Source organism: Neurospora tetraspora (assembly GCF_033439725.1).
Source record: "Neurospora tetraspora strain CBS 560.94 chromosome Unknown B0H65scaffold_8, whole genome shotgun sequence".
Lineage (NCBI taxonomy): Eukaryota > Fungi > Ascomycota > Sordariomycetes > Sordariales > Sordariaceae > Neurospora > Neurospora tetraspora.
Window position 1 is genome coordinate 493132 of NW_026944390.1, and position 24344 is coordinate 517475.

The 24344-nt window shown below is 51.1% G+C and overlaps 7 protein-coding genes and 2 non-coding genes across 9 annotated transcripts; 3 read left to right on the forward strand and 6 right to left on the reverse strand.

Annotated features, from left to right (window-relative positions):
• Window positions 1-6624: 6624 nt before the first annotated feature.
• Window positions 6625-8114, forward strand: B0H65DRAFT_445875 (uncharacterized protein; the record flags this gene model as incomplete). Its single annotated transcript, XM_062825773.1, has 4 exons — window positions 6625-6760; window positions 6822-7141; window positions 7292-7516; window positions 7539-8114. 4 exons carry the CDS (start codon window positions 6625-6627, stop codon window positions 8112-8114), a joined length of 1257 nt encoding a protein of 418 aa, XP_062677394.1.
• A 2638-nt stretch (window positions 8115-10752) lies between these two features.
• Window positions 10753-10825, forward strand: B0H65DRAFT_t417. Its single transcript has one exon. It is a non-coding gene; the product is annotated as a tRNA-Lys (tRNA).
• A 496-nt stretch (window positions 10826-11321) lies between these two features.
• B0H65DRAFT_308237 (uncharacterized protein) lies at window positions 11322-12868 on the reverse strand. The gene has a single exon (XM_062823253.1). It carries the CDS (start codon window positions 12535-12537, stop codon window positions 11533-11535), a length of 1005 nt encoding a protein of 334 aa, XP_062677395.1. The 5' UTR covers window positions 12538-12868; the 3' UTR covers window positions 11322-11532.
• A 296-nt stretch (window positions 12869-13164) lies between these two features.
• On the reverse strand, window positions 13165-13843 carry B0H65DRAFT_477286 (uncharacterized protein). The gene has a single exon (XM_062827422.1). The coding sequence runs from the start codon at window positions 13759-13761 to the stop codon at window positions 13213-13215; it is 549 nt and encodes a 182-aa protein (XP_062677396.1). The 5' UTR covers window positions 13762-13843; the 3' UTR covers window positions 13165-13212.
• Window positions 13844-14132: 289 nt separating this feature from the next.
• B0H65DRAFT_308231 (uncharacterized protein) lies at window positions 14133-16292 on the reverse strand. The gene is made up of 2 exons (XM_062823252.1): window positions 16213-16292; window positions 14133-16093 (listed from the first exon to the last, which is right to left on the reverse strand). The coding sequence occupies exon 2, from the start codon at window positions 16043-16045 to the stop codon at window positions 14504-14506; it is 1542 nt and encodes a 513-aa protein (XP_062677397.1). The 5' UTR covers window positions 16046-16093; window positions 16213-16292; the 3' UTR covers window positions 14133-14503.
• A 746-nt stretch (window positions 16293-17038) lies between these two features.
• Window positions 17039-18740, forward strand: B0H65DRAFT_532310 (cyclin-like protein). The gene is made up of 2 exons (XM_062828956.1): window positions 17039-17609; window positions 17696-18740. Exons 1-2 carry the CDS (start codon window positions 17385-17387, stop codon window positions 18500-18502), a joined length of 1032 nt encoding a protein of 343 aa, XP_062677398.1. The 5' UTR covers window positions 17039-17384; the 3' UTR covers window positions 18503-18740.
• Window positions 18741-18972: 232 nt separating this feature from the next.
• B0H65DRAFT_t451 lies at window positions 18973-19045 on the reverse strand. Its single transcript has one exon. It is a non-coding gene; the product is annotated as a tRNA-Val (tRNA).
• A 78-nt stretch (window positions 19046-19123) lies between these two features.
• On the reverse strand, window positions 19124-20622 carry B0H65DRAFT_591968 (uncharacterized protein). Its single transcript, XM_062831114.1, has 2 exons — window positions 20181-20622; window positions 19124-20104 (listed from the first exon to the last, which is right to left on the reverse strand). Exons 1-2 carry the CDS (start codon window positions 20507-20509, stop codon window positions 19339-19341), a joined length of 1095 nt encoding a protein of 364 aa, XP_062677399.1. The 5' UTR covers window positions 20510-20622; the 3' UTR covers window positions 19124-19338.
• A 70-nt stretch (window positions 20623-20692) lies between these two features.
• Window positions 20693-22124, reverse strand: B0H65DRAFT_581363 (uncharacterized protein; the record flags this gene model as incomplete). The annotated part of the gene is made up of 4 exons (XM_062830814.1): window positions 20693-21306; window positions 21360-21762; window positions 21826-22042; window positions 22106-22124. 4 exons carry the CDS (start codon window positions 22122-22124, stop codon window positions 21076-21078), a joined length of 870 nt encoding a protein of 289 aa, XP_062677400.1. The 3' UTR covers window positions 20693-21075.
• Window positions 22125-24344: the final 2220 nt, after the last annotated feature.

Genomic DNA, 24344 nt, shown 5'->3' on the forward strand with positions numbered 1-24344 from the left:
GTGCATTGGAATGCGGAATGCTCGGCAGCAAATGTTGTCAAGTAACATAGTGTGCGACACTACACTTGATGTACTCTTTGACTTGTTGCATTTGTTAAGCCTTTTGGCCGCATATTGTAGTGCATCTCGATGTTGGAGGTTGGGCTTCTCAAGCTGGCTGGGAGTGAATAAGGGCTGAGATCTCCCTCGTTCCTTTCTTTGTATTGTTTGCGCAAATATAAAGATATCAACTGTGAAAAGACTGCCTTGTTTAATGATTACCCTATCAACCTAAGTGTGCATAACTCTTGAGTCCGTGTTAATGATGATGCCCAATATGTCGCTGATGCTCCGTCGTATCTGGCATAAAGACTGATAAAAATAAAGAACTGTGAAAAAAACCATAACCAGGGCGGCCAAAGTTGCGTATAAGGTCGCCTGTTAGTCAGACCACTCGCCGGCATCGTGTCTTGCCTTCCTCTCGGCATAAGGTACCAGCGCCGTCTCTCAACCTCCCAGTCTGAAACAATGAAATCATAGAGGACGGACACATCAAACTCCTCCCAGCTCATCATCATCAGCTTCGCCATTGTCCGGCACCTTGGTGTCCGGCATCTCTTGCTTCTAGTTCGGAGATGTGGGATCGGTGGCCTCGTGTTGCTCGGGAGCGAGCGGGATGTTAGCCTCAGGATCATCGTGCTCAGGAGCGATGTACTCGGGAGCAACGGTGGCCTCACGGTGCTCGGGGGCGTCGGTGTAGGTTGAGGCCGGGGTAGAGCATCTGCTCGAGACATCCGATATCTCAGCATCCGCATCTCTCTGGTCGAGCTGCTCCATGATTTCCTCCTTGGTAGGGGCGAATCTGTGAATGGGTTCTGCTCAAGTTATATGTTAGTCATATTTTGGGGGCAGGAACATTGGGGAAAAAAACATCAAACGTACTCTCGGCTTTCTCCTTCTTGGGAGTAACCTTGGCAGCCTTCTTTCCACCCTTCACCATGTTAGAGCCATGCTTCTTGGTAGTGTCGGCCGGGGCAGGAACATCAAGGTCGTCTGTTCCATCATCCATCTGGGTGTCCACCATGTCGACCTCCTGCTTGAGGACAGCGGCAGCAGCGGCAGTATCCTGCTCTGCCATAGCAGCCGCAGCCTCTCTCGCCTGATCCAGCTGCTCAACAACCATGAACGGGCGGCCTTTCAAGTAACCGGACAGGAAGGCCTTCATAAAACCCTCGGGATCGTCAACACCCTCGGGGGCCGGGACCTCAACTTTAAATAAGCTTGGTACCTACGTACTCCTAGTACACTGGACGAGATCTCTTCCGAATTGTCCTAAACCTTATAAGGACTAAATGAAAGGCATTAATAAGATTTAATACGGTGTATTTTATTTTAGAAAAGGCATATTCACAGCATGAAAATGGCTAGGTACGGATCCGAAAGGGACTAATAAGATCCACTACGGTGTATTTATTTTGGAAAAGGCATATTCATAGTATGAAAACGCCTAGGGAAGTTGACCCGAGGTCTCGAGCTAACAAACAAACCAGTATTGGACTGTATTTCCTCTCTTCGAGAAAGAAACGTGGAAGCTCATACGACATGTTCCTGGCCAGCTAGGTACGTAAGCCGCTGCAAAACCAACGAGAATGGTAGGAAGAACTTACTTCAGCGTCTAATATCCGGAGTGTCGTCAGCCACCTTGCTTCTTGGAATATTCGACTTTTGACAATTCACGGACCGGTTACCGAAACTTTTCTGTTGTAGTGGCTGAGTGAGTGAATGAATGAGTGAGTGAATGAATGAGTGAGTGAATGAATGAGTGAGTGGCAGTTTTGAGTAACAATCAATGAATGGAGGTCTCTTCAAAAACACATCTATCCCAGATTTGTTTTTGTTTCGTTTTGTTTCTTCCCCCCGTCGTCCCTGTTTTGTCTCGTCTTGCTGTTTCAGCCCAAACGGCCGAGTCGGTCCTTGCTGTCATTTGCTGGCATTTGCGTACTTTGTCCTTGTGTTCGTCCACCACATACATTTGCGTTGCCTTTGTAGTGGGGTATGGTGGTTGAACAGGGCGCCTAGATGTGGTCGCTCAGGTCTAAGTCAGTTGACATTGGATTTACCGTCGACTGTTACCGCATGTCTCTGATGACACTCTGTCGCTATTCAGTGATAACCGTCGAGTTCACAGAGCACCTTGCGAAAATTTGCTAGCTCAATGTAAATGATGATGAGGCCAATATCAAGATAACGACGAACGTTGGCCGGTTGAGGTGTAAAGTGGTTGAAGAGCTTGCATGTGGGATTCACTCAACCAGTTCCCTGTGCTTCACAGGGATATACTGAATGACCACAGATCGGGAACAGTAACATGACAACAACGGCAGCACGAGTACAATACCCGCAGGCAGTAGTCCAACATGCCATATCCTGTCGCCAACCTTCGGAAGAAAAAAAAAAGAAAAGCGATGCGACGAGGCCTCCCGCGCTCATCTTGCGCGACCGAAGCACAAGGCACAAAGCACAAGCAAATCGGTCAGTCAGGGAATAGCGAACCCCATTTGTCCCTTTGTCCGTGTATCCCTCTTGTATCTCGGTCAGAAACCAACGAATAACAACCATCTTGATACAGAAGCCTTTCTCGGTAGATGGAGATGAAACGGAACGCAGAAGCGGTCTGGATTTCCGGTTCCGGTTCTGTGGGTACACGGCAGAAAAGACACGGCCACACGGCACTCAGTGTTATATGCCGTGTCACGGCGACAACCTACACTAGAAGACACTGGGCAACAGATGACTGCTGGAGAAGAGAAGTAAAAGGGGGTTCAAAGAGGGAAATATGGGTATAACCTACTGCCCGGTACGCGTACCCTAGCCAACGCAAGGAAGATAGAAATCCTACATGGTAGTACCATGCGTCCGACATATGACCTTATCGGCTCCCCGAGTCGTCGTTGTCGTGTTTTTGACTGGAAATGCGTAGACCGCCTCTCGGAACACATTGGGAGCAGCACCGGACGGACAGGAACCGGTCCCATTTATCTCCGTATCCGAACAAAGAGCGGCTGACGATGAAGATGGATTGGTATCACGGTCTCCGGTCATGTCGACCCCCTCAACCTGCCGGCCGGGTAGCAAAGATGCCATGATCTGCCTTTGGAATAAGTCACCATCGAAGCCCAGACCTTATAAGTCTGCGGTCCCTTATTAGTCCATCAATGTAGAGAAGCGGTCGAGATAGGACCGGAAAGGAAGTCCGGAGCGATATCACGACCGGTCTGGGGAATCACGGGTGCGAAAGATAGAAGGCACTAAGCTTCTTTACCCCGTACTTTCACGATGGACGATAGGTGGGATTGACCCGGAAGGTCGTTCGAGAACTCGAGATACCCGCGACCCCCGCACCACCACTTTGTTCTAGCGTGCACCATGAGTGACGCAGGTTGAGTAGAGGTGTGCTTCGTATTACTTCAAATAGCGTGTCACTGCTTCGTGTTCACCCACAGCGTTTATACCTACGTATCCTGGCAGTGTCCCGATCCCGAAAAGTCGAAAGGCTGGTGAAGAAGAAAGCACGAGATATACAGAAGGAAAAGGCCGGTCAGATGGCAATCATCAACGAAGAACAGAAAGCACTTCCTGGCTTCATTCAAGGCCAAGCTGAGACTTTCTCAGTCAGTCATATCTGTAACACTGATGTGCATCACGCCCCCTTGTTTTTGTTCTTGTCGATCATGGCCGGTGAGAAACGAAAGTCTCTCAACCCCTCATTGTTGATCCGGGGATAGCACGCAAGATATGGAAGATGATGACCGTTGAAACAATAAACCGAGGGTTGGGAAAATGGAGTCTTTGAACGGCGGTCCCTATAGGGCGGTAACACCATCAGCCCATGTATTTGTTCTTTTATTCGAACAGACAAGCCTCTGATAATACACGTGTGGACTGGATGCTGCGGCTTGCCTATAAAACTAGTATACCGTAGGCGCCAGAGACGGGAGATGTACCCCTGTCTCGTTGTAGTGTAGAAAAGAAGGCCGAAAGGAAGCCGGGACGGCGAGGGGGGCATCAATATCCGTGCCGCAGTAGTGTGTAGACGGATCTGGGATCATCGCCGCCCTAAGTTCGGCGCTGTGCGGTTGAGGAAATGGAGGTTTCCCACGTGCTGATAGATTGAGGGTTCGAAGACTCCATCGCGACTTGTTTGTTTACAGGGTGTCCGAAAAGGATAGGTATCAGGCCGCCTTGGCTGACATTAGGGACCATTGTCGCTAACAGCCGGCGCCAACAGAACCTCAAGCCGCCAGACAGAGGCAGCAGCAGAGCACTTCCAGCAAGCGACACCCTGAAGGTGTTGGGGCCGGGCCGTTATACCTCTAGGGAACACCAGCAGGGGTTCGCCGGCGCCATCAACGGACGGCGCCAGAGGGCAGATTTCATGAGGGAAGGAAGGCGGAGGTTGGAGAGGGCGGTGGTGGCGGGGGAAATGTTCCGAGCACCGACAGTCCAGAAAAGCCAACCTGGTAGGCGCGAAGCCTCCATCTGAAAACAAAACGAAGATCGGACTGGAAGATGCGTGTGCTGAAGGGATGGGCCTGGCAGGCGCGGTTGGAATCTGCAAGCGGCCATCTGGAGTGCCTGGGAGGGGGATGGGTGAAGTCGGGATGTCGCCTGCGCAACACGGGGATGAACGGGGCATGAGGAGAGGGGCTTATCAATCGGGCCAAGAATTCGACAAGATTTTTGAAATTGCTTTTCTGTTTGATTGCCCTTGGAGTTGTGTGTTTTTGCCTCGGTGCTTCATGGCGCCGAAGCGAAGATCAGCAGTCCAGGGCGACCAAAGTTGTTTCGAGGCAGGCTCGAGGCAGGCTCGAGGCAGGCTCGCAGGGGGCAGATGCGGCCGTGTGGTCGCGGATGCGCGCTGAGGCAGTCCAGAAACTACGCGGGAGTTAAGACTGCCCAAAGTATCGGGTACTTCGCATGTGGATTGCTCAGATAATGAGGGGGCATTTGGTACTGTAGATCCCGAAGCGCCAAGTCGACGCCTAACAGAAGCGAGCACCTCCAAGGTACCCGCGACTCCACGAGAATCCGTCTTCATACGAGACGAAGCGAGTGAGTGCCAAGAGAAAAAGTGACGTCGTCATTTGCAGGGCCATTGTCCATCAGCCAAGCCCCAAGAACACACGACGCCAAGTGAGCCAAGCTCTGGAATTTCTCCCAAATCTCCCGTCCAGCCTATCCACCGCTCTCGCTGTTTCCGTCCATGTTTTTGAAACCTTTCAATGGATATGTTTGCCGTTGCGGTACCGAACTATCAGTTCTTATCGCGCTGTCAATTTCATAGGTTGTGGTGACTGGTGACAGGACGGAAGCAGAAGGTCGGTACCTCTGATCTGCCTTCCCGCTCCTCCCTCCTACGAGTATCCAATGGTGCCGTGTGTTCCGAACAGCCCTTTTTTATGTCCTTGGACGAATGCGACCAATGTCGACGCACACATGTGCTTTTTGTGCGCTTGCTGCAACCCTCCATGTGCGGGAGGATTCAAGCTTTATACGTGCAGCTCTTGTGCTGGTGCAGGAACACGAAGTCACGAAAGGAGTTGCTGACATTTTATTGTGACGGTCACGATACAACACGATATCGGCTTCACTATCAGACGGTGTCAGGGTGGACTCGTATCTGGTCCACCAGTCACCTCTTCCACTATCGGCCAACTCCACCCCGATCAAAGTTCAAGGGCAAAAGGGCTCCGCTGTTGGGCAAGTGTCTTGCTGTTGATGGACGGAAAGGTTGGCAGCAGTGTGGCCTGCCCCCTTGTACACACACTACTGGGCAAGCCCCCTCCTGCATCCGGCCTTTTCTTTCCGTCCAGTCCTTTCCCATTTGGTCCTCTCTGCAGACGATCGATCTGTCTCTCTGTCGCTCGTCTCGTTTCCATGCAAACACTTCCCACCTTCTCCCCCCACTCTCCTCTTCCGCCGCTCATCTGCATCGTCTCCGTCTGCCACCGCCCGACTTCCTCCAACTTGCTCCTGCTCATCAAACTCCTGTAGAGGACTGTCGACTCCCTGAATCTCCTCTACTTGCTTCCATCCGTACTCCAGTTTTGGGCCATCGCCAAATCCCAATCGCCTCGGACGCCCATCTCACTTCTCGCTACTACATACTCGACGACAAAGACGACGACCAAGTGACTCTTTAGCTGGACGTTGCTTCGATTTTTGTCCTGTTCCGCCTCGCTTCTTCATCCACCAAAAAAAGTCTCGCGCCACGTTATTGCCTTGGACACGGACCATCTTCGCTACGCTGCACTACCTTAGCTTGCCTGGCTGGCTTGCAATGGCTTTTTAGATCGACAAACTTCAGATTCCGTCTCTCAACTTTGCGTGTTTTGGAAAAAGGATCACGGGCTGCTGGGGGTACTTGGCGTTGTTATTGTTGTAGTCGCTCGATAGGTGGCCGAGAGGGGAAAGCCAAGAAATACGAGGTATGTTCCCGCCGCGGAAGCCGAAGTGGAGATTCTGTTTGGCTCACCCAAAAGGGAGACCCCAGCAATATCAAACACCACCAAGAAAATATGCAATAACTCCTCGGGTCGCTAACAAATTATCACCAGATACTGCACTCCAACTGCTGCATCACCAATGGCACGCCAACGAGCTGCCCGTTTGTGGGCATGTCTCGCCCTAGTGGCCTCGCTTTGCGGAAACGCATTGGCCGTGGGCCCGTCCCATGATGTTGCCTACTGCGCCACCGTCAACACGGCTGACATGGACTCGAGTGAGTAGCTAGAGACCTCATCGTCATGTTCCCACAGAGCCTATACTAACCTCCATTGCAGAGGACAGCGACTTCCAGTCCATGGGTTTGTGCTACCAAACCTGTGCTGGTGCCCAGGAAGAGTACGCCTTTGCTGTGGTTTGGGGCAAATCCTGCTGGTGCTCCAACACACAGCCAAACACAGCCAACACCGTATCGACTAACCAATGCGAAAATCCTTGCCCCGGATATCCTTCAGATTGGTGTGGAGGCGATTCCCTCTACGGATATCTCAAGATCACGGGCGTCAAGCCGTCCAGCACGGCGGCGCCAGCGTCAATCAGCACCACCACCCAACAAACCACCAAGACGACCACATCCGCGACTAAGCCCACGACTACGGTATGTGTCCTCTCTGTTTCTCCTTATCCAATCCCCTACTCCCACGATGCCCCAGCGTTCCCGTTCCCGGCGCGTTTTGATATCTATCCTTGAGCCTATATCATGAACCCGCCCCCCCGTTCACCCTTGCTTAAACATCTCGGTCCCCAGGCTGTGGTGATCATCAAGACTGAGACTGAGCAGACCACTGCAATCAAGACTGTGCAGAGCACGGTTCGAGAAACAGTGACTGTGATTCCCTCGGTGAAGTCTTCGGTGGCCTCCTCAACTGGGGTTTCTTCTTCCACCACCCTTGTTACTTCTGTATGGTTTTTCGCACCTTCTTTCATCCGTTCTCGTCAGACCATGCATTCAACCGTAGCTTCCTGGGTGCATGTAAGGCTAACATTGTGGATAGACGACACAAACTACCAATGGCCCCGTTACAACAGATCCGACGCAGCCAACCACCCAAACCGTTACCGTTGGCGGAACAGTACGAACCGTGGTCGTCACACCAACCCCAACAGCCACCAGCGGAGGTCAACTTGCCGAACCCGAACCCAATGGAAAGAAGCCACTCGGTATAGGAGCAGCCGTCGGAATTGCCATCGGTGTCGCCGCTGCTCTGGGAATTATCGGCGTATTGCTCTGGATCTGGTACATGAGGCGCAGGAAGCAGAACGAAGAGAGCGGCTCTTCATTCAGCTCGCCACGCGGAAGCTCTTCGGGAATGAAGGGCGCCACAGTTACCGAAACTCGCTTTGCGCCCGACCTGGTAGCATGGGGGGATGGACCGGGGTCCAAGAGGAGGAGCACTTTGATGCCAGTCGACCCACGCTTGAACCCATACGGCAACGCTCTGTTCAACGGCCGAAACAAGAGCCGTGAGAGTATCACATCATTCCAGGACAACCAAGACTACTCGAGACGGGTTGTCGGTCAGCCGCGGGTACTGAGAGCCGTAAACCCGGATCCAATCAACGAGGATTGAGGATTGAGCGGACGGTTTCAATCACTCACGACGACGCACACGAACGGTTTCTTGCGATTACATCATCATCATCATCCCCCTCATCATCATCATCACTACCATCACTGTCTTCTGCATCTGCATTGAGATACCACGGCGTTTTTTGCGTTTCATCGTTTCCGAAACTGGGCGGCAGGCGGGCTTGTTTTGCTTTTTGGGGCCAGACTGGGGGAAAGGCAAACTAAAAGGAAGGGGGGTGCTGCTGGTTGTGTCTGATCATTTTTTGGGGGGTTTTGAGGGTTTTCCAGCGCTTTTTTGTTCATGTTAAACCACACTTGCAAGCGCACATACAACCAGACGACCGAACGCTGATTATCTACGTGCCCTAATGTTCTTTTCCTTTTTTTTTCCTTATGATTTTGGGGTGCAGCGTATCTTTGTTTCCTGTACCGGACGACCGTTCATCTCAATCCGCCTCAACTTCGGACGACACCAGATAGCTTCGGTTCGCTCAATGGACCTTACAACCGATCACCTCACATATACGACACTATACCTCATCCTGACAAACCAAAGACAAATCGAGAGCATTATTTACGTCACCTCGAATTCAAGCTATCGCAGCTTTTTGGACAACTTTACGGAAGCACGACCATACACCACTTGGACACTGAATGGTTGGACTGCGAACTTGCGCGCGCTTGGATCAGAGTTACGGAAGCGGCTTTTGCGGCGGTTATGGGATCAAAGCTGTATTTGTGGGAGGTTATAGTAGAGTCAGGTTATAGGTGGCCATGGACCCCCTAATCCTGCCTACATCTTAGTTGGAATACGGAACCGAATACCTATCTGAATCGAACCCAACAATGATTTTGCGTGCGATTGATTGACGCTCTGTGAACACGTCCAAGTGTCAATGTCAATTGGGGTGTCGTTCGTCATTGCGGGTACCAACCAACCAGTGATCACTTCCTGTTCCTAACGAGGCGTTCATCTCGTTTTGCTTGCTGTTCCTGATCTACCCTCGCAGCACATATGCCTCGTTTTATCTTATGCAAATCATCGAACCAGTCAGAGCGTATATTTGGTTAGTGATGGTGTGCACACCGTAGTGTACATATAGGGAACTTCTCCCAAACATCTTTTACTGGTGAACCAAACAACCCTGCTGCCAACCACACACAAGAACGACCGAATGGGTCTCCATCCACCATCCACAAAATAAGATAGGGGATGGAGAAGCGACACGGCTCATTCGGCTCGTTGTCTGTCAGGGTTTGTGTGAAGAAGAAGTGAAGAAAAAAGACAAGAGTGGTGGGTAGCATCTATTTGGTTCCAATTGGTCTTCTACTGTGTGGCGAAAAACTTAAACTCAAAACTTGGAAACCAAGGATTTGGGGAAAAGCCCGCAGATTTGATGCAAGCCAAATGCAGGTACACACGGAAGCACTGATGCAATTGTTGAAGATCCTCATTTCTTTAAGCAGGGCTGCTCTCCTCCTGCCCGATTGTTTCGAACCAACAACCACCAGACTGCCATACTGCATAGAGATTTACACAGTAAGAGGGTGCAACGGATGGATGGAAATAAATAGTAGGCATTTGGTTATTTCTGTAGAGCCTTCGGATGGACTTTTACCTAGTGGTAGATAGATAGATAGGTATGGGAAATTGGTAAGTGGAAGTCTATGACGCAGCTGTTTGTGCTTACTGCGACTCCCGTCGGTACCGAGTGCGCATGTAAGCACATATCATATCCACTTGCCGAGCGCACATATCGAGGTACATACTACTCTGACTACGTATGCAAGGGGAAAAAGGGGGGGGGGGGGGTTCTGATATTTGGAAATCCCATCGGGATACAGTCATGGAGAAGATGCAGTTTGTTTGTTTCTTCTTTTTCCCGCATTTGTCATCGCGGGAACTCGGACAAGGAAGATGAAGTGGTTGATGCGAATGCTACCTACCTACCTAGCTAGGAAAAGATGGAGAACGACGGAAAGAACAATGTATCGTTAGTACTGATATGGTTTGGCTATTGACAATTCTAAGTTCACAACGATGAACTGATCTGTTGAAATGATATGTATTGACGTTCTCGACTTCCCAACTTCCCAAACGAAGCCGAGTGCCGGAGGCGCGGGAGCCGAACGGGATCCTCGGGATGGAGGGGAGTCGTGGAAACCATGAGGGACGCCTGCCCTGTCTTGTCTTGTTCTTCCTGCCCTGTGTTGCCTCACCAAGAAGGAAAGAAAGCAAAGAAGTCTTTAGCACACCAAGAAGGAAAAAAACAAAAAAAAAAACAAAAAAAAAAAAGTCCTTAGCAAAACGATGATTTTATCAGATATCGAACAACAAATCCTCTCTCTGGGTCCTGGTCGGCGGAGATTGGAGATGGATACTATACCACTATCGGCTGTTTCCCTTTCACCATGGGATTTCCGCTGTAGGGATGGGATGTTTAGACCCATATGGAAGGTTCCAATTCATGTAATTCGAGAAAGCTTCCTAAGTTTCTATCGCATAAAGAATTCGACTGGTGATGCTACCTTCATCCTCCCTCCCACGTTCACACGCATGCATGCTCGAAAGAAAATAAGTGCGTACATAAACCCAATATCCTGACTAATGCTTCAACATCCAATGGCGGTTAACAACCGCCCGGCTAGCTCAATCGGTAGAGCGTGAGACTCTTAATCTCAAGGTTGTGGGTTCGACCCCCACGTCGGGCTCAATTCCCGATGTTCCTGGTATCAGGACAACATCAACTTTTTGCTGAAATTCTCTTTTTGGTGATGAATTGTTTTTTGTTGTTCACCTTCCTCTTTCTGCATGCTTCCTTCCCTGTTATTCTCGGTTCTCTTCGTTGCATATTTTTTTCAGGTAGACAGTCAGCCCTATCGCCAAGTCATTTGTCAAATTATTTTTTTCCTCTTGGTCACGTATGTTCTTCGAAAACAATAGTTCTCTTCACTACCTGTGATAAGCTAAACGAGACCGACTTTGTGTCTACGTAATACAGCCTTTGTAATATGTAAGACCTGCTGGGAGACGTACATATCTGCCATGGATAAGTCCATATACACAGGCCCAGCTAGCATTCCTTTATATGACAACGAGCCTTCGATATGATAACCTCGAACACTGATCGACATGACAATAACGCACAAATGCATCAATGTGCTCAAAGAAGTGAATCCGACACCCTACGTAAACATGAACTCCGACCACCTAAGCCCAAATATAAACCACACAAGACCGCCATATTTTCCTGCCATATCCGATGACGCCAGGAACGCCCTTAAGTGGCATCACATCCTTTATGACCCATTCCATTATTTTTCCGACCAGACCATCGACGACCCATAGCCCCACAAATGTCAATCATGTACAGCGTAATATGAACAGCTGGCGAGCAACCCACGAATGTCAGAGTCACTCATTGCTCGGCGGGCTCTGGCTTCACAAGGTCCATGTCGACACTTGGGGCCCGGGAGCTGTCCTCGTCTGATGATGATTCAGCATTGTCATCATCTTCATCTTCATCGCCCTCGTCATCCTCGCCCTCTGTCGCGGTAGAATCCTCTTCCTCGTCGTCAGAGTTGGGATTGCGCTCACTGCAGAAGCTGGTGAGCAAGCTGTGATCTTCCAGTGGCTCCCGCTTGATGTTAGAGATAGGATCGGGACCAGCAGTAGCAGCTCGCGGAGGCTGAGGAACAACATTAGCAGTTCCAACGGCCTCGGGGCCAGCAGTAGCAGCTCGAGCGCGCTCATGAGCAACACCAACGGCCTGGGCTGCCTCGGGAGCAGCGGTACCAGGTTGAATGGCCTCAGTGGGAGCAACAGCTTGAGGAGCAGCAACAGCTTGAGGAGCAGCAACGGCAGGGGCTGGAGTGGTTTCAACAGCTGGTTGAACCAGTGAGGCGTGATCATTGGTGACTGCGGGAACCGAAGCTTGGTTACCGCTTTGCAGAAGAACCGACTCGACGGGCTCAGCTTTGATGGTAGAGGTTGCAGTTGGCGCCGAAGACGGCGGAGGGGCATCTACCATCGATGCGTCAACCACCGAAGTGTCCACAATCGAAGCATCCACCATGGTTGTGTCATGGTCATCGGCGAAGGGGTCAGCTTCGTTAGCCGCGGCGTCCGGAGCGACAAAAAGGCCCTCGCTAGCAGCCCTCTCCTGCTTCGGCTCCTCTGGTTCATCGACCTTCTCAGGCTCTTCAGGCTCGCCCTTGACAACAGGCGCGAACACAGGATCAGTCTTCTGTAACAAGGGCACCATCTCTGCTCGCAATGCACGCTCTACCCGGGGGACAAAAAAACCCTTACTAGTAGCCCTCTCCTCCTTCGGCTCCAATTCTTCCACCTTTTCAAACTCTTCAAACTCGCCCCTAACAACAAGCGCGAACACAGGATCAGTCTTTTGCAACAATGGCACCATCTCTGCTCGCAATGTACGCTCTCCCCCATCGGCGCCGCCGGCTTCCTCGCCTCCGCCGTCCTGCCCGCCGACGCCTAGCGCTTAATGGATGCATTCCTCGGCGGGAATGCCGTCATCTTTGCATCTGCCGCAATGTTGTTGCCTGTCACACGCGTGATGTCTCTTGACACACCGTTGGCAGCGTGGCTTGACGGACTTGCCCTTGGTAGGGACCCACGGCTGTACCTCCTCCCCACGAGCCGCAAGCATATCCTGGTGGACCTTGGCTTCTCTTTCGTGTCGCAATAAACGGCTGGCGGTCTTGAAATTTCTGTTGCATAGCCCGCAATGGAATTCCAACTTCCCAGCTGCACGGTCCTTGTGCCTCTGTGATCTGAGGTGTCTGTTTAGATCCCCCATGTCTAGGAAAACTTGGTTGCCGCAATCTTTGCAAATAAAACGCTTATCTTCCTCTTCACTATCAACAACATGTCCCCGTTTAAGCCCTGGAATTCCGCAACGCGTGGGGTTTATTTTTATTCCATTGAGACCAATATATTGAAATTTGGCCTTTTGCCAGGGGTAGAGGTCCTCGTAATTGGCGTTCCAGAAACCCCAAGTCTTGTTAGACTTCATGGACCAGAAAAGACAGTGCATAGCAGCCTCGATAACTACGACGATGTTAGGAATATGTTATTATATTTGGTCGAGTATTTTGGGTACAAGTGTGAGGATATGGTTATTCTTACTGATAATTAGAACCCGGATTCTCTTCTTCTGTTGCTTTGGCAATGGTACCTTCGCAATTTGCGCACAATGAACAATTGTATATCCTCGGTCGAGGGCCTGTTGAACGGCCTCAGCCGAAGGCTTCTTGCCAGAGTTAGGGCGCGCTGAAAGATGTTTCAGGACACGCTTCCTGGTGCCTCCTTCAGAGCTTGTAGAGGAGCCGACGAAAACTGCTGTCGGTGAACCGGGTCTTTCGAGGATGAGGATATATACCCCCCAGTTTTGCCTTGAGAAATTGCTAGGTAGCGAGTTGATGAATTCGATCGTTGGGGGTGTAGGGCTGTCGAGGAGAGCAGGAATACCACGAGCGAATTTGACATTGGTAGAGGTAAGAAGTCCTTTCAAAGCCTCGTATGAAGGAATGAGTGTAGGGATTTCAGGCACTACCCTCGGATTGTTCATGATTTCCCACATGAATTTGTGGAGCTCTCTCGGGAGGGCAACTTCGGACGCCATGTTGGACCACGATGCTGATGATGGATGAAGGAGAGAACGAGAGACGGAAAAAACTTCACGTCTATGGGGGAGAAGGATGGGGTGTACTAAAGCTATTATTATTAGGGAAAGAACAACCCGATATCACTCCCACCTTCCTCGATATAATATCGGGTTGTTCTTTCCCTAGTGATGATGGCTTCGGTACACCCCGTCCTTCTCCCCTATGGACGTGAAGTTTTTTCCGTCTCTCGTTCTCTCCTTCATCCACCATCATCAGCATCATTGGGGCACCTTCCTCGATATAATTCGAGTTATTCTTTCCAGCTCGACTTAGGTGGTCTCCTCAATTACTATGGTATCGTCGATTTGCGTCGTACCATCAAGCTCCATGCTGATCTCGTGCTCCTCTTCAACACTGACCTTTTTAGCCTTCTTTTTTTTGTTCCTCAAGCTTTAGATCGTGGGGCCAACGCTTGAAACTGTTGCTTCGACTGATGCTTTTGTCGACAAAGATTAGAATATCCTTCTCCACCTCCTCGCGTGAGGCGGGTACAGAAAGGGAAACAGGAGCCATGACCCGCTTGATGTCGGCATATTCACGACTGGTGGTCAACAGCCGGATCTTCTCGCAACTGAGTATTTACTTTTGTTTCTAGCTTTGGTTAAGGCGTCGGCGTCGGCGCATGTCCCGGTCAGATTGCTGGCGTGTGGATTTACAAGGCCGAGGAGGCGAAAAAGGGGTATCCGACGGGCCACTGGGTCAATACTGCGCTACTATTTGGTATTGCGGCTGGGTATATCGCACTGAGGCTATATTATAGGTGGAGGAATAATTGTCGCTCGAGTCGCTCCTTTCGGCGTCCGAGTCGTCCCCGTCACTACCGCTACCGCTGTCGCTGCCGCTATCGCTGCCACTGCCACTATCACTCTCAATGGGGTCGTTGTTGCGTCGTTTGCGACTTCCCCGTGATCCGCCGCGACGCTTTCGCTTCTTGGTCTGTTGCTCTTCAGATGGATCGTAGACCTGCTCTCCCTTGTCCAGTTTGTCGAGAAGCGCATCCCACTTGTCCACTTCTTCGTCAAGATGGTCGCGGATCTCGTCACAGGCTGCTTCCTGATCTTTGAGCTCGCCGAGCTTCTTCTTGAGCTTCTTGATCTCGTCTTCTTTGTTTCGGATCTGCGACTCGTGTTGAGAGACACGGTCTTCAAGATTAAGACTCTCCACTGCCTCGGTAACCGATATATCATCGGTCTTTGAGCAGATGAAAGTCACAGCTGAATATGCGCCATCGTATTTCAGCTGGCGTTTGAAGGTATCGCCAAGCAGAGACTTTGCCGTTTTGTCATCCACAGCACGGGTGATGGGTGCCACAATCCAAAGACCGGTACATGCCTTCATGTAGTTTGCAGCAACGGCCGCTCTTGCTGCGTTCGAATCCTGGACACCGGGAAGATCGACGAGGCACACTCCTGTGGATAGGACAGAGGCCTTGGTGTAGATGCGGACAACCTTGATCAAAGGCCAGTACTCAATCGACTTGTCTGTGTTTTTCTCCTTACTGTCGACGTACGACTGCAGTTGGCGGTAGAGACCACCAGCTGTGGTGGCTTGAAGCTTCCTTGTCGTGCCCAACACATTGCGGACTGAGGGCTGGTTTACAAGTTCCACAGGGTTATGCCTGGGCATGGTCTCCTTGACGAGGCGGGGGTAGACAGCTTTGATCTTGGCATAGGCGATACCGGCCTCGCTATCTTCGTTGGAACTGTCGCGCGAAACCTCGCCATTCCCGTCAATGAGATCGCTGTAGAGCTCTTGCAACTCTTTGAGCCACTCGGCCGTTGTGATGAACTCGACTTCGGCACGGTAGAGTTCATTGGGGTCTTTGGAGTAGTTGTAGGAGATCTCTGTGGGAGACGCCGTGCAGGCTCTCATGCAGTTTGTTGCTAGAAGACGCTCTTCATCAAGGACGGCACTGATAACACTTGACTTTCCGGCTCCTGTATTGCCTACAACACCAACAATAGTGCGGGTCGGTTTGGCACGAGATTGGACGTCACTGATCAACTTGAGCCACTGGGCGGCTGAGGTGTCCTCAATATTTATGGCGGCTTCGAGGGGACCTTTGAGGCCCTCAAGAGCCTTGACGCCGACACGGACAGCCCTCTCGAGGACATCTGCCGATCGCTTTTCCTTGTCGTCAACGAGTTGTTGAAGCCATTGGAGGTCGATCCTAGGCTCGTCGTCGTGTGCGGGCGCGGGCGCGGCCGCGGCCGCGGGCGGTGCATTCAAGGCCCCTGCCATCGCGGGGTTCGGGCTTGACCGCGGTCATGGTTTCTCTGTGGCGAAAGTCTGTAGGCTAAGTTAGCTTGCGGCCAGGAACATGAGACAGGATGGCGGTCCGCAGGATCCAATTGGTTGTCATCGGGCCTTGTTGCGAAGGTTATGGATAATGAATGGAATGGGCGTACCTTTTAATACCGTTCTGGTTTGTCTGTATGTCCCAGTCTTTGACTTATCAATAAGAGCACACTTCTTTGAGGGCCGACGTGTAAGGGGTTCGCTCCGTTAATGTCGAGTGATTGAACGGAACAACAAAGTGATGGAGAATGCGAAAGAACGGAGTCACGTAACACGCGACGCGTCATTTGACGTTCAGGTGAAGTATCAGGCAAGTGTCTAGTCCTGACGAGTGGTTGTTGCGAGGATGGTGGGGTGGGCAGAGTAGGTAGACAATTCTACACGATCTTGGAAGGACTGTGTGGAATACTCAAGACCAAAAGGGAAAACGGGATATGTCGAATGTCGTGGATGTCTCAGGAAAGTCACTCGATCGAATGGGGCGAAGAAGAAAGACAAGAGACCGAACCCATGGAAATTGGTCGAGTTCAATTTCGACAAGTGGGAGGGAAGGTGCGGGGATGTGCGCTGCTTCGAGTCCAAATCGAGTCCAATCCGAATCATTCGCAGGCGCGGCATCAACCGAAACGAGGGGGACAAACGCGCCTTCTGTGCCCTAAACATTCGATAAGCACGCGTGTTAATGCGGGGACCCACCTGGACTTCACGTCACCCCGTGATTCAATTAGCGCGGTATCCTTGATTAAGCCCACACCCTGCTAATGCTTGCCTGCCGGGGGTCATGGGTGGGGTTTCCTGGGCGAATGTGGAGTTCTTGCCTGTTAGTGCTGTTAGTGGCAGCTCCGTACTCAGAACGCAGGTACTCTTCGAGGTACATTGACGGGCCTTTTCAAGTTCAAGCAGTCCATACCATCATTGAGGGCTCAGAGATAATCTCGCAGTTATTGATATAGTATGAGAAGCTTCAGTAATTTGAAGAGACTTTTGGCGTGCGTAAAAGCCCCATATATTACATAGGCTACCCCCAATCATATATGGTGGCCAGTATTTCTGATAGCAACTCAACTTTACTGTGGAGCTCGCTTGGTCGTGTAAGTGATGCATGTACAACCCGAACCCTAACCCGAAGACAGCCATCATTCATTGCCCAATGCAGTTCGCGATTTGACTTCGCGACTCTCCATCCTCCAGCTTCATCTTGCGCCAGCTACTCAGTTTTCAACAAAAGCAGACCGACAACAGTCAATCAACTTCAAAGACGACCTCCAGTCGACAAACAATCATGTCGCATATGATTAACCCCCTGGCGACGCCAGAACAGCTCTACCAACGGCGCTCCTTCAGCGCGCTTCCAACAGAGCTGCAAGACGCCATCTTCTTTTCGACCCAGTGCCTCACCCAAGCAGCCGGTCTGCTCCTCCAGCTCCCGCAATCTGTCACAGCCCAGGCGAACGTCCTCCTCGCGCGATACTGGCTAATTGAACCCATGGTATCCCACGAATTCAGCGTAAGTCCTTCCATTCCTCCCACACTCCTCTTCCCCCAAGATCGCCTCACCAACAATAACCACTAACACATCTCCCCTTCTCCCAGGACATCTCAGCCGCCTCCGTTTACCTAACCGCCAAACTATCTCCATACCCTCGCTCCCCGCGCGACCTCGCCCTCGTCTACAACTACCTCCTCTCTCCCTCCTCGACCTTCTTCCAGCCGTCCGTATCCGCGTCCGACGACTCACCACCACCACCACCACCACCACCAACCAACATCCCAAACGACTACTACCTCCCCGAACACGTCTACAACTCCTTCCAAACGCGCCTCCTCCACTGCGAATCTCGCATCCTGTACGCGCTCTCCTTCGACACGCACGTCTCCCTCCCCCACCCCTTGGCGATAACGTACCTCCAAGCCCTTGACTTCCTCAACACCTCCAAGTCCACGATATCGAAACGAACGCTCGCGTATCTCAACACGGCGCTCTTGTCGCCGCAGATGCTGTACCTTACCAGTCAGCCGAACGCGCTGGCCGTGGCGGCTATCTACAATGCCGCTAAGGATGTGGGCGCCAAGATGCCCGAGTGCGAGTGGTGGGAGGTGTTTGATGTGGATCGGGAGGAGCTCGGGTTCTTGGTGGTGGGGATGAGGAGCGTGGAGGGGTGGGGGAGGAAGATGAGGGAGGATGTGGAGAGGATGAAGGCGGAATCGGAGAGTGGTAAAAGAGGGGGGATGATTACTAGGAGGGATATAGAGGGTGAACTAAGGAGGAGGGGGTTGAGTGTTGGGAATGGTTACGGTGGGAACACTGGTGTTGGATCTGAAGAGGTGGTTGATATGGAGGCAGACATGGCTAGGAGGATGGATGAGAAAATGGCAGAGATTGAGGGCAGTGCTTCCTGATGTGTTCTGCCAGAACGACATTGTTTAACATGGTGGAATTCAAGACAGCGGGTCGACTGAAGAAGCGACACCAGAGAGAAGTTTGATGGATGAAAGACCACGATCGAGTTACCAAAGATACCCAATGTTTTGAACGAAAAGCAGTCAGCAGTTCTAGAGCGTTTTGAAGTGTTCAGTTAGTCTTGCACTTGGTGCACGTGTCCCATCCTTTTTCAATCCAGGTTCAGATTGATCCTCTACTTGCTCCCAAACACTTCGTGCACTCCGTGAACTTGCCGAGTCGTCGTAATTACATTTTGAACGTTACGAAGGACCTGATCGGGATCTTTATCTTGCAATTCATGTTCTCTTTCTTTCCACGCCCACTATATATATATGTTAGAAGCCCAAGCAGACGAAAACAAAAACGACAAAAAAAAAAAAAAAAGAACACAGCAAAATCGACGATGTCCTCATCAAGCAAAAAGCGATGCTCGAACCAGGTTTCGAACCTGGGACCTTTCGCGTGTGAGGCGAACGTGATAACCACTACACTATTCGAGCTACCGATTGTGAAATGCGACGCCGTTGTTATCCACAAGTAGTACGATCCACTTGGTGCCATTCAGATACAGAGGAGTTATCACCACATCAACGGATCTGCTTTTCCGAGTTGAATTGCCATCAAATACAGTACAGTAATAATACACCCTAACCGCATATTCCTCTTCAACACACTTCCATTCCAAGTCGTAATGACCATATTCTTTCACCCATAGTCCCAGCCAGTCAGTCCTCTGAACTGCCATTTCAACCTCTCACGGTCAGTGACCTGTCTCTACCTCGTTACCAACTACTCACCGAGAAACCATCCACCCCAACCCCCCCTTCACCATACTCCCAGCATCAAACCCCACACAAGTAGCAGTAGCATAATCGCCATCATGACTGATACTAATCAGCGCCACCTGATGATGGTTTGCGTCGTCACCCCCCTTCTCTCCCTCTCCCTTAGCTCCTCCCCTGATGATAGCAACAGGCGGTCCACTTCCCAATCTAGCTCTACCAGGCACTTCCTGCGGTACTGTTGTCCTTCTCGCAGCCAGCGTCGTCGTATCATTTGACTTTGACTCAGCAGAATCTGGCTTGTCTGTTTCGAGATGGTAGTCAAACACCCTGTCCTCAGGCATTATATCGTTTTTGTCCACTTTCGTGGTCGGGCCGGTCGTAGACCCTTCAAATGGCCGCTTGTCGGTTTCCAGGTGGTAATCAAACACCTGATCCTCAGGCATGATATCCCTTGTATCCACAGGCGTGGTCGGTCCCCTGGTGGAACCGGTGAAGCTCTTGGGTCTGTCGGATCCGTTTGGCTTGTCGGTTTCCAGCTGGTAGTCGAAGACGCGGTCCTCGGGCATGATGTCGTGCGTGTCGACGGGGGTGGTGGGGCCGGTTGTTGAGCCGGTGAAAGTTTTGGAAGATGAAGATGAAGAGGAAGAGGGGGAGGAAGGGAGTAACAATTCTCTCTCGATCTGGTCCAGCTCCACAGCTTTGGCGATGATGATGTCGTGAAAGGTCAAGTGACGATGCGGATGAGCTTTGATGGCGGCTTCTTTTGCTGCGAACCTGTAGTATCGAAAGTGTTATCTAGTCTGTCCCGGACCAGAGTGGTATATGGGGAACTCGAAGAAGAACAGCTTACCTCCCAGCCATAAAAGCAGCTACCTCTCCCAGATCAACACCCTGACCCTTCCACTTCTGTTCTAGCCGTTTATGACCATGACCAAACCCCTCGGTCTCCTTGCCCTGCTCCTTAAGCGTGTCATGCTCCTTTGCAAACTTTAGCACAACACGCAGGTATGACTTAAGTTTGGAGCTAGGCCGTCTCAACTCCTCTTCACACAGGATCCTCCGAATAAAGTGTCGACCGCGGCCGGTAGGGCAAGACAAGATGGTTTGGATTCGCGATACCTGGCAGATATCGGTCCCAACATTCATGGGCCACGGAAAACGGACGAGTCGAGATGCCATGGTAACATATGAGCAGCGGTGTGCTTAGCGAGTTTGTAAAGCTGAGAAGAGGAAGAGTGGTCAGTAACACATTGAGAGTGACGGCATTGTGATGGACGATCTGATGTGGTTCTAAACCGCTGAAGCAATCATTACACTAAAATGCCCTATAAGGACGGGCTAAGACGCTAAAAGACGGGGTTGCAACAACCCTACGTCATGAATCGCTTAATGATAACTTATCGATAAGGTAAGCTACCTACTACGATAAGGTAAAGGAGGCTTGAACCATATGCCACTGAACTCTTCATTCTTTTCCCGAGAACATCGCTCATTCTGTTGTGATTTCCTTCATTTCCTTTCCTCTTTTTGGTGCTCTTGAGGCACATGATTATCATTATGACGAAGCCCTTCCCATTTTCGATGCAAAGAATCTCCTACACCACGGCCGACCGATGCCGCAACTCCGAGCAACGAGTGACAGTTGTTATGGATATTTTCAACATCGTACAACTCTCAAAGGTTTTACCCTTCACCAGAATGGAGCCCGTAGAAATACGGGATGAAAGCACTTGTTGTCAAGATGCTTAGTTGTCATTGAGAAGAGGAGCACGCTCGGCATCGGGCTGGGTCTGGCGTCTGCCCCAGCTGACCTCCTTACCGGTCCAAGCAGGTACGGCGACGACCACAGTGAAGACGAACAGCACTGCCATAATGGTGAAGGCAAAGATCCACTGGAATGCAATGACGCGGTCAAAGAACTGGGCGACTCCCAAGGAAGCAGCGAGAACGCTCAGGTTGAAGCCCATAGTGTAGTCCTACGAGCTGTTAGTAAACAGTGTCTGTAACAAACGAGCTATGGCAAGCTTACCTTGTAGGTGACAATGAAGAACATTCCGTAGACCAGAATCGACCAGATGAAGACGTTGGCAAAGATGCGGGCAACAAAGCTATGCTGGGCAGGGACCATGATGGCACCGTTCCAGTACAGAGCCACGAAGGTCCAGGCAAGGGGACCAGACACAGCGGGCATGTGGATGCCCTTGGGATACGCACTGTGGCGGAAGTACAGCGACGTAAGGTTGATGAAGTTGATGATCAACAAGATCTCGGACCAGACGAAGTGCGAGCGAACGAAGAGCATCACCCACCCAAAGTGAAGCAGGTTGTTGAAGATGAAGTGGCTACCGACAGAGGCGGCAGCGTTGACCGTGGAGGAATCGTTGGAGAAGAGGTGGCCGATGTAGCCTCCCTGGAGAATGAACAACACAAGCCTGCCCAAGTGTCAGCATCGATATATGGCCGCAGCTGGTGGAATTGTGCGTGGTAGTACTCACCAGTAGATGGAGGTGATGGTGGCATTCTGCGTGAAGCCCGAAGGATGGGCATAGTTCTGGCCCCAAATCGTCCGGCGAATGAAGTGTCCATCGTGAGGTGAGTGGAAATCGTAGTAAACGGTCGTGACGACGGACAGAACCCAAGAGAGCAGAGTCAGGACCTTGTAGGTGGTGATGGATGTCGGGCTATGCGCTTCCCGCTTCGCGAAGGGGTTGACTGTTGAAAGCTAGTTAGCGCTGTGTACGACGATGACGGACGAGAGTATGGATAGCCACCTACGATCGCTGAAGTTCGCCATGTTGAGCAGCAAATGGCAGATGAACCTATGTGAGCTCAGTGGGCAGACCTGTGGTTGATGGTGTTGTGTATTTGGAAAAGATTCCGACAGAGGGAATACGAGGAAGAAGAGGTGACCAAGTAGGCCTGGCGGACGGATGTAGGGCGTTATGTAAGGGCCGAGGAAAAACAAAAACAAGGTAGGCAAGGCCAGATTAGGATGGAAAATGGGAGAGGGTGTGGAGGGTGTTTCGGTTTGCGGGGAAGCAAGGAGGCGGCAGTGGACGGATGTAAGTGGACAAGCACGTTGATACACGACTGCGGTACATGAATTCCCATTCAGCAAGAGCAACTCCTTCATGCAATACCGAACGGGGGCGAAAGGCAAGAAGGCCGCTTCCCCGCGTGGGAATGAGGCCACTTGCGAAAAGGTACCTCTACTTCTCTAGCCGCGTAAGTGCGTCACTGTCTTGGCCTTTGTTCGTTCATCCGATCCGTGCCACCCAAACAAGCAGCTCTTTCAATGGAAAGCTCGGTTTATCCCAGGCAGAGAGGTAACCATCATCAGGTTCATCTCCCCGGCGGTTTCACCACATGACTCTGGACTCGGACAAGCTCCTGGAGCTGAAGCCGGTAGCTTGTTAGACTTGGGCAAGCCCGCCTGCTGATGATTTGCGGACCGTTTCACGCGTCGAGACTGCCAGGCCCTTTTGATTTGCACAATACGAATCCGTTCACCGGTGCAATGGTTATCATGACTAAAAAGAGTCAAGTTGGAGAAAGACTGGCGAGGACACGATGACAGAGTCTCGAACTTGAGAACCTTGAAGGACGGGAATGCACAGAGTGGGGAGAGAGGTGGGGCTGGGAGGCAGATGAGGTCTTTCCATGATTCTGATTGGATAGAATGACTGAGCAATGTCGTCATCGTGCTGCTTGCCCTGTTCAAAGTGTCGTCGTCTCCAAGCCGGCCTGTACCGATGTCCATCTGCCTGTTCATCTCACAAATGGAAGTTGAAAGACGAAAAACTCAAAAAAAGGATGCTTATTCTCGGCATTTTCCTACACGAACGTTGAATATCTTTACCTTGAAGAGACGATAGGCAGTGGATGGAAAAGACGCTACGGACGGGATACCACTGAGATGGACGGGACACCGCTTCTGTTTGTTTACTTTCCCATCGATGCCCGCATAGAAGATCCCGATGTTTTGATACGTGAATTATGCCGGGCAACCAAGCGGCATCATGCTGTGCTCCAGTGTCGTCTTGAGCTCAAACACTACCATCCACTCAGCCTTCTTGGGTGTATTTTCGATCGACCTGTGACAATGACCAATCATTGCTCCATTCAGTTGCTATCTTTATAGCTGAGTCCAGACATGCCAGGAAAATCAAAAGCGGCGCCCAGTCAGGCTGGCAGGTGCACTACCGCCGGGCTGATCGTCAAGGAAAGAGAGGGACAGTTTCAGTGGCTTGAGTCTTTCCCCGGTTGACTTACACCGTGACCAACGACACACCTATCAACTAACAGGACCGTGAAAGCAATTGCAATCACTGCCATCTCAAAAGCCCCAACCCTGCGCTCCCAAACGGAATCCTGTCCAGCCCGATAAACTGGTCGCGGATTTCCGAAATGGAGATTGAGAGGTTGAGGGGCTCAAGAGCATCGACGGACGGAAGGAGTTGTATGCGCTCCTGCCCCCATTAACATATTATGGGGAGTCATGGTGGATGTGTAGATGTTTGTAGATGTGCCATCGTCACATTGATCTCTTAGGTATCTTAGATCACCAACCTCTGTTTTGCTAATAATTCTTGGTTAGCCTCGTACATAATCACATCCCACAAGCATCATTTCCAGTCTCGTCATGACACGACATTAGTGGGGACCACCCATCATTGAGCAAAGAGTAAAATCTAAACGCCTCTTTTATACACGCACAAGTTCTACAAATAAATAAGAAAACGGCTTAACGCCCAACACGATCTAAAAATCCCACGTTACCACCACCAACAACCCATCCCACCCCCTAATAACCCATCATGATCCCCTCACCATCCCCTCTCTCTCCCCAACACACACCCCCCTTTCCTTCAAGCAGCCTCAGAAGCCTCCGCCATAATCGCCTCCCCCTCATCCAACAAATCCGTCACCTTCTTCAAGTTCCCAATCAAAGTCCTACCCAATCCCACCAACAACAACTTCTCCGCATTCGCCGGCAAGCCCAAGTACGTAGGCG

What these genes read in the sequence shown, in the direction of transcription:
- B0H65DRAFT_308237 (XM_062823253.1), bottom strand. Translation starts at nt 12,537, where the DNA reads ATGGTGCCATTGTTGCAAAAGACTGATCCTGTGTTCGCGCTTGTTGTT.
- B0H65DRAFT_477286 (XM_062827422.1), bottom strand. Translation starts at nt 13,761, where the DNA reads ATGGCGTCCGAAGTTGCCCTCCCGAGAGAGCTCCACAAATTCATGTGG.
- B0H65DRAFT_308231 (XM_062823252.1), bottom strand. Translation starts at nt 16,045, where the DNA reads ATGGCAGGGGCCTTGAATGCACCGCCCGCGGCCGCGGCCGCGCCCGCG.
- B0H65DRAFT_532310 (XM_062828956.1), top strand. Translation starts at nt 17,385, where the DNA reads ATGTCGCATATGATTAACCCCCTGGCGACGCCAGAACAGCTCTACCAA. An exon ending in TGGTATCCCACGAATTCAGC is followed by an intron (nt 17,610 to 17,695) that starts GTAAGTCCTTCC and finishes CCCTTCTCCCAG; the next exon opens with GACATCTCAGCCGCCTCCGT.
- B0H65DRAFT_591968 (XM_062831114.1), bottom strand. Translation starts at nt 20,509, where the DNA reads ATGGCATCTCGACTCGTCCGTTTTCCGTGGCCCATGAATGTTGGGACC. An exon ending in GCTGCTTTTATGGCTGGGAG is followed by an intron (nt 20,105 to 20,180) that starts GTAAGCTGTTCT and finishes TCGATACTACAG; the next exon opens with GTTCGCAGCAAAAGAAGCCG.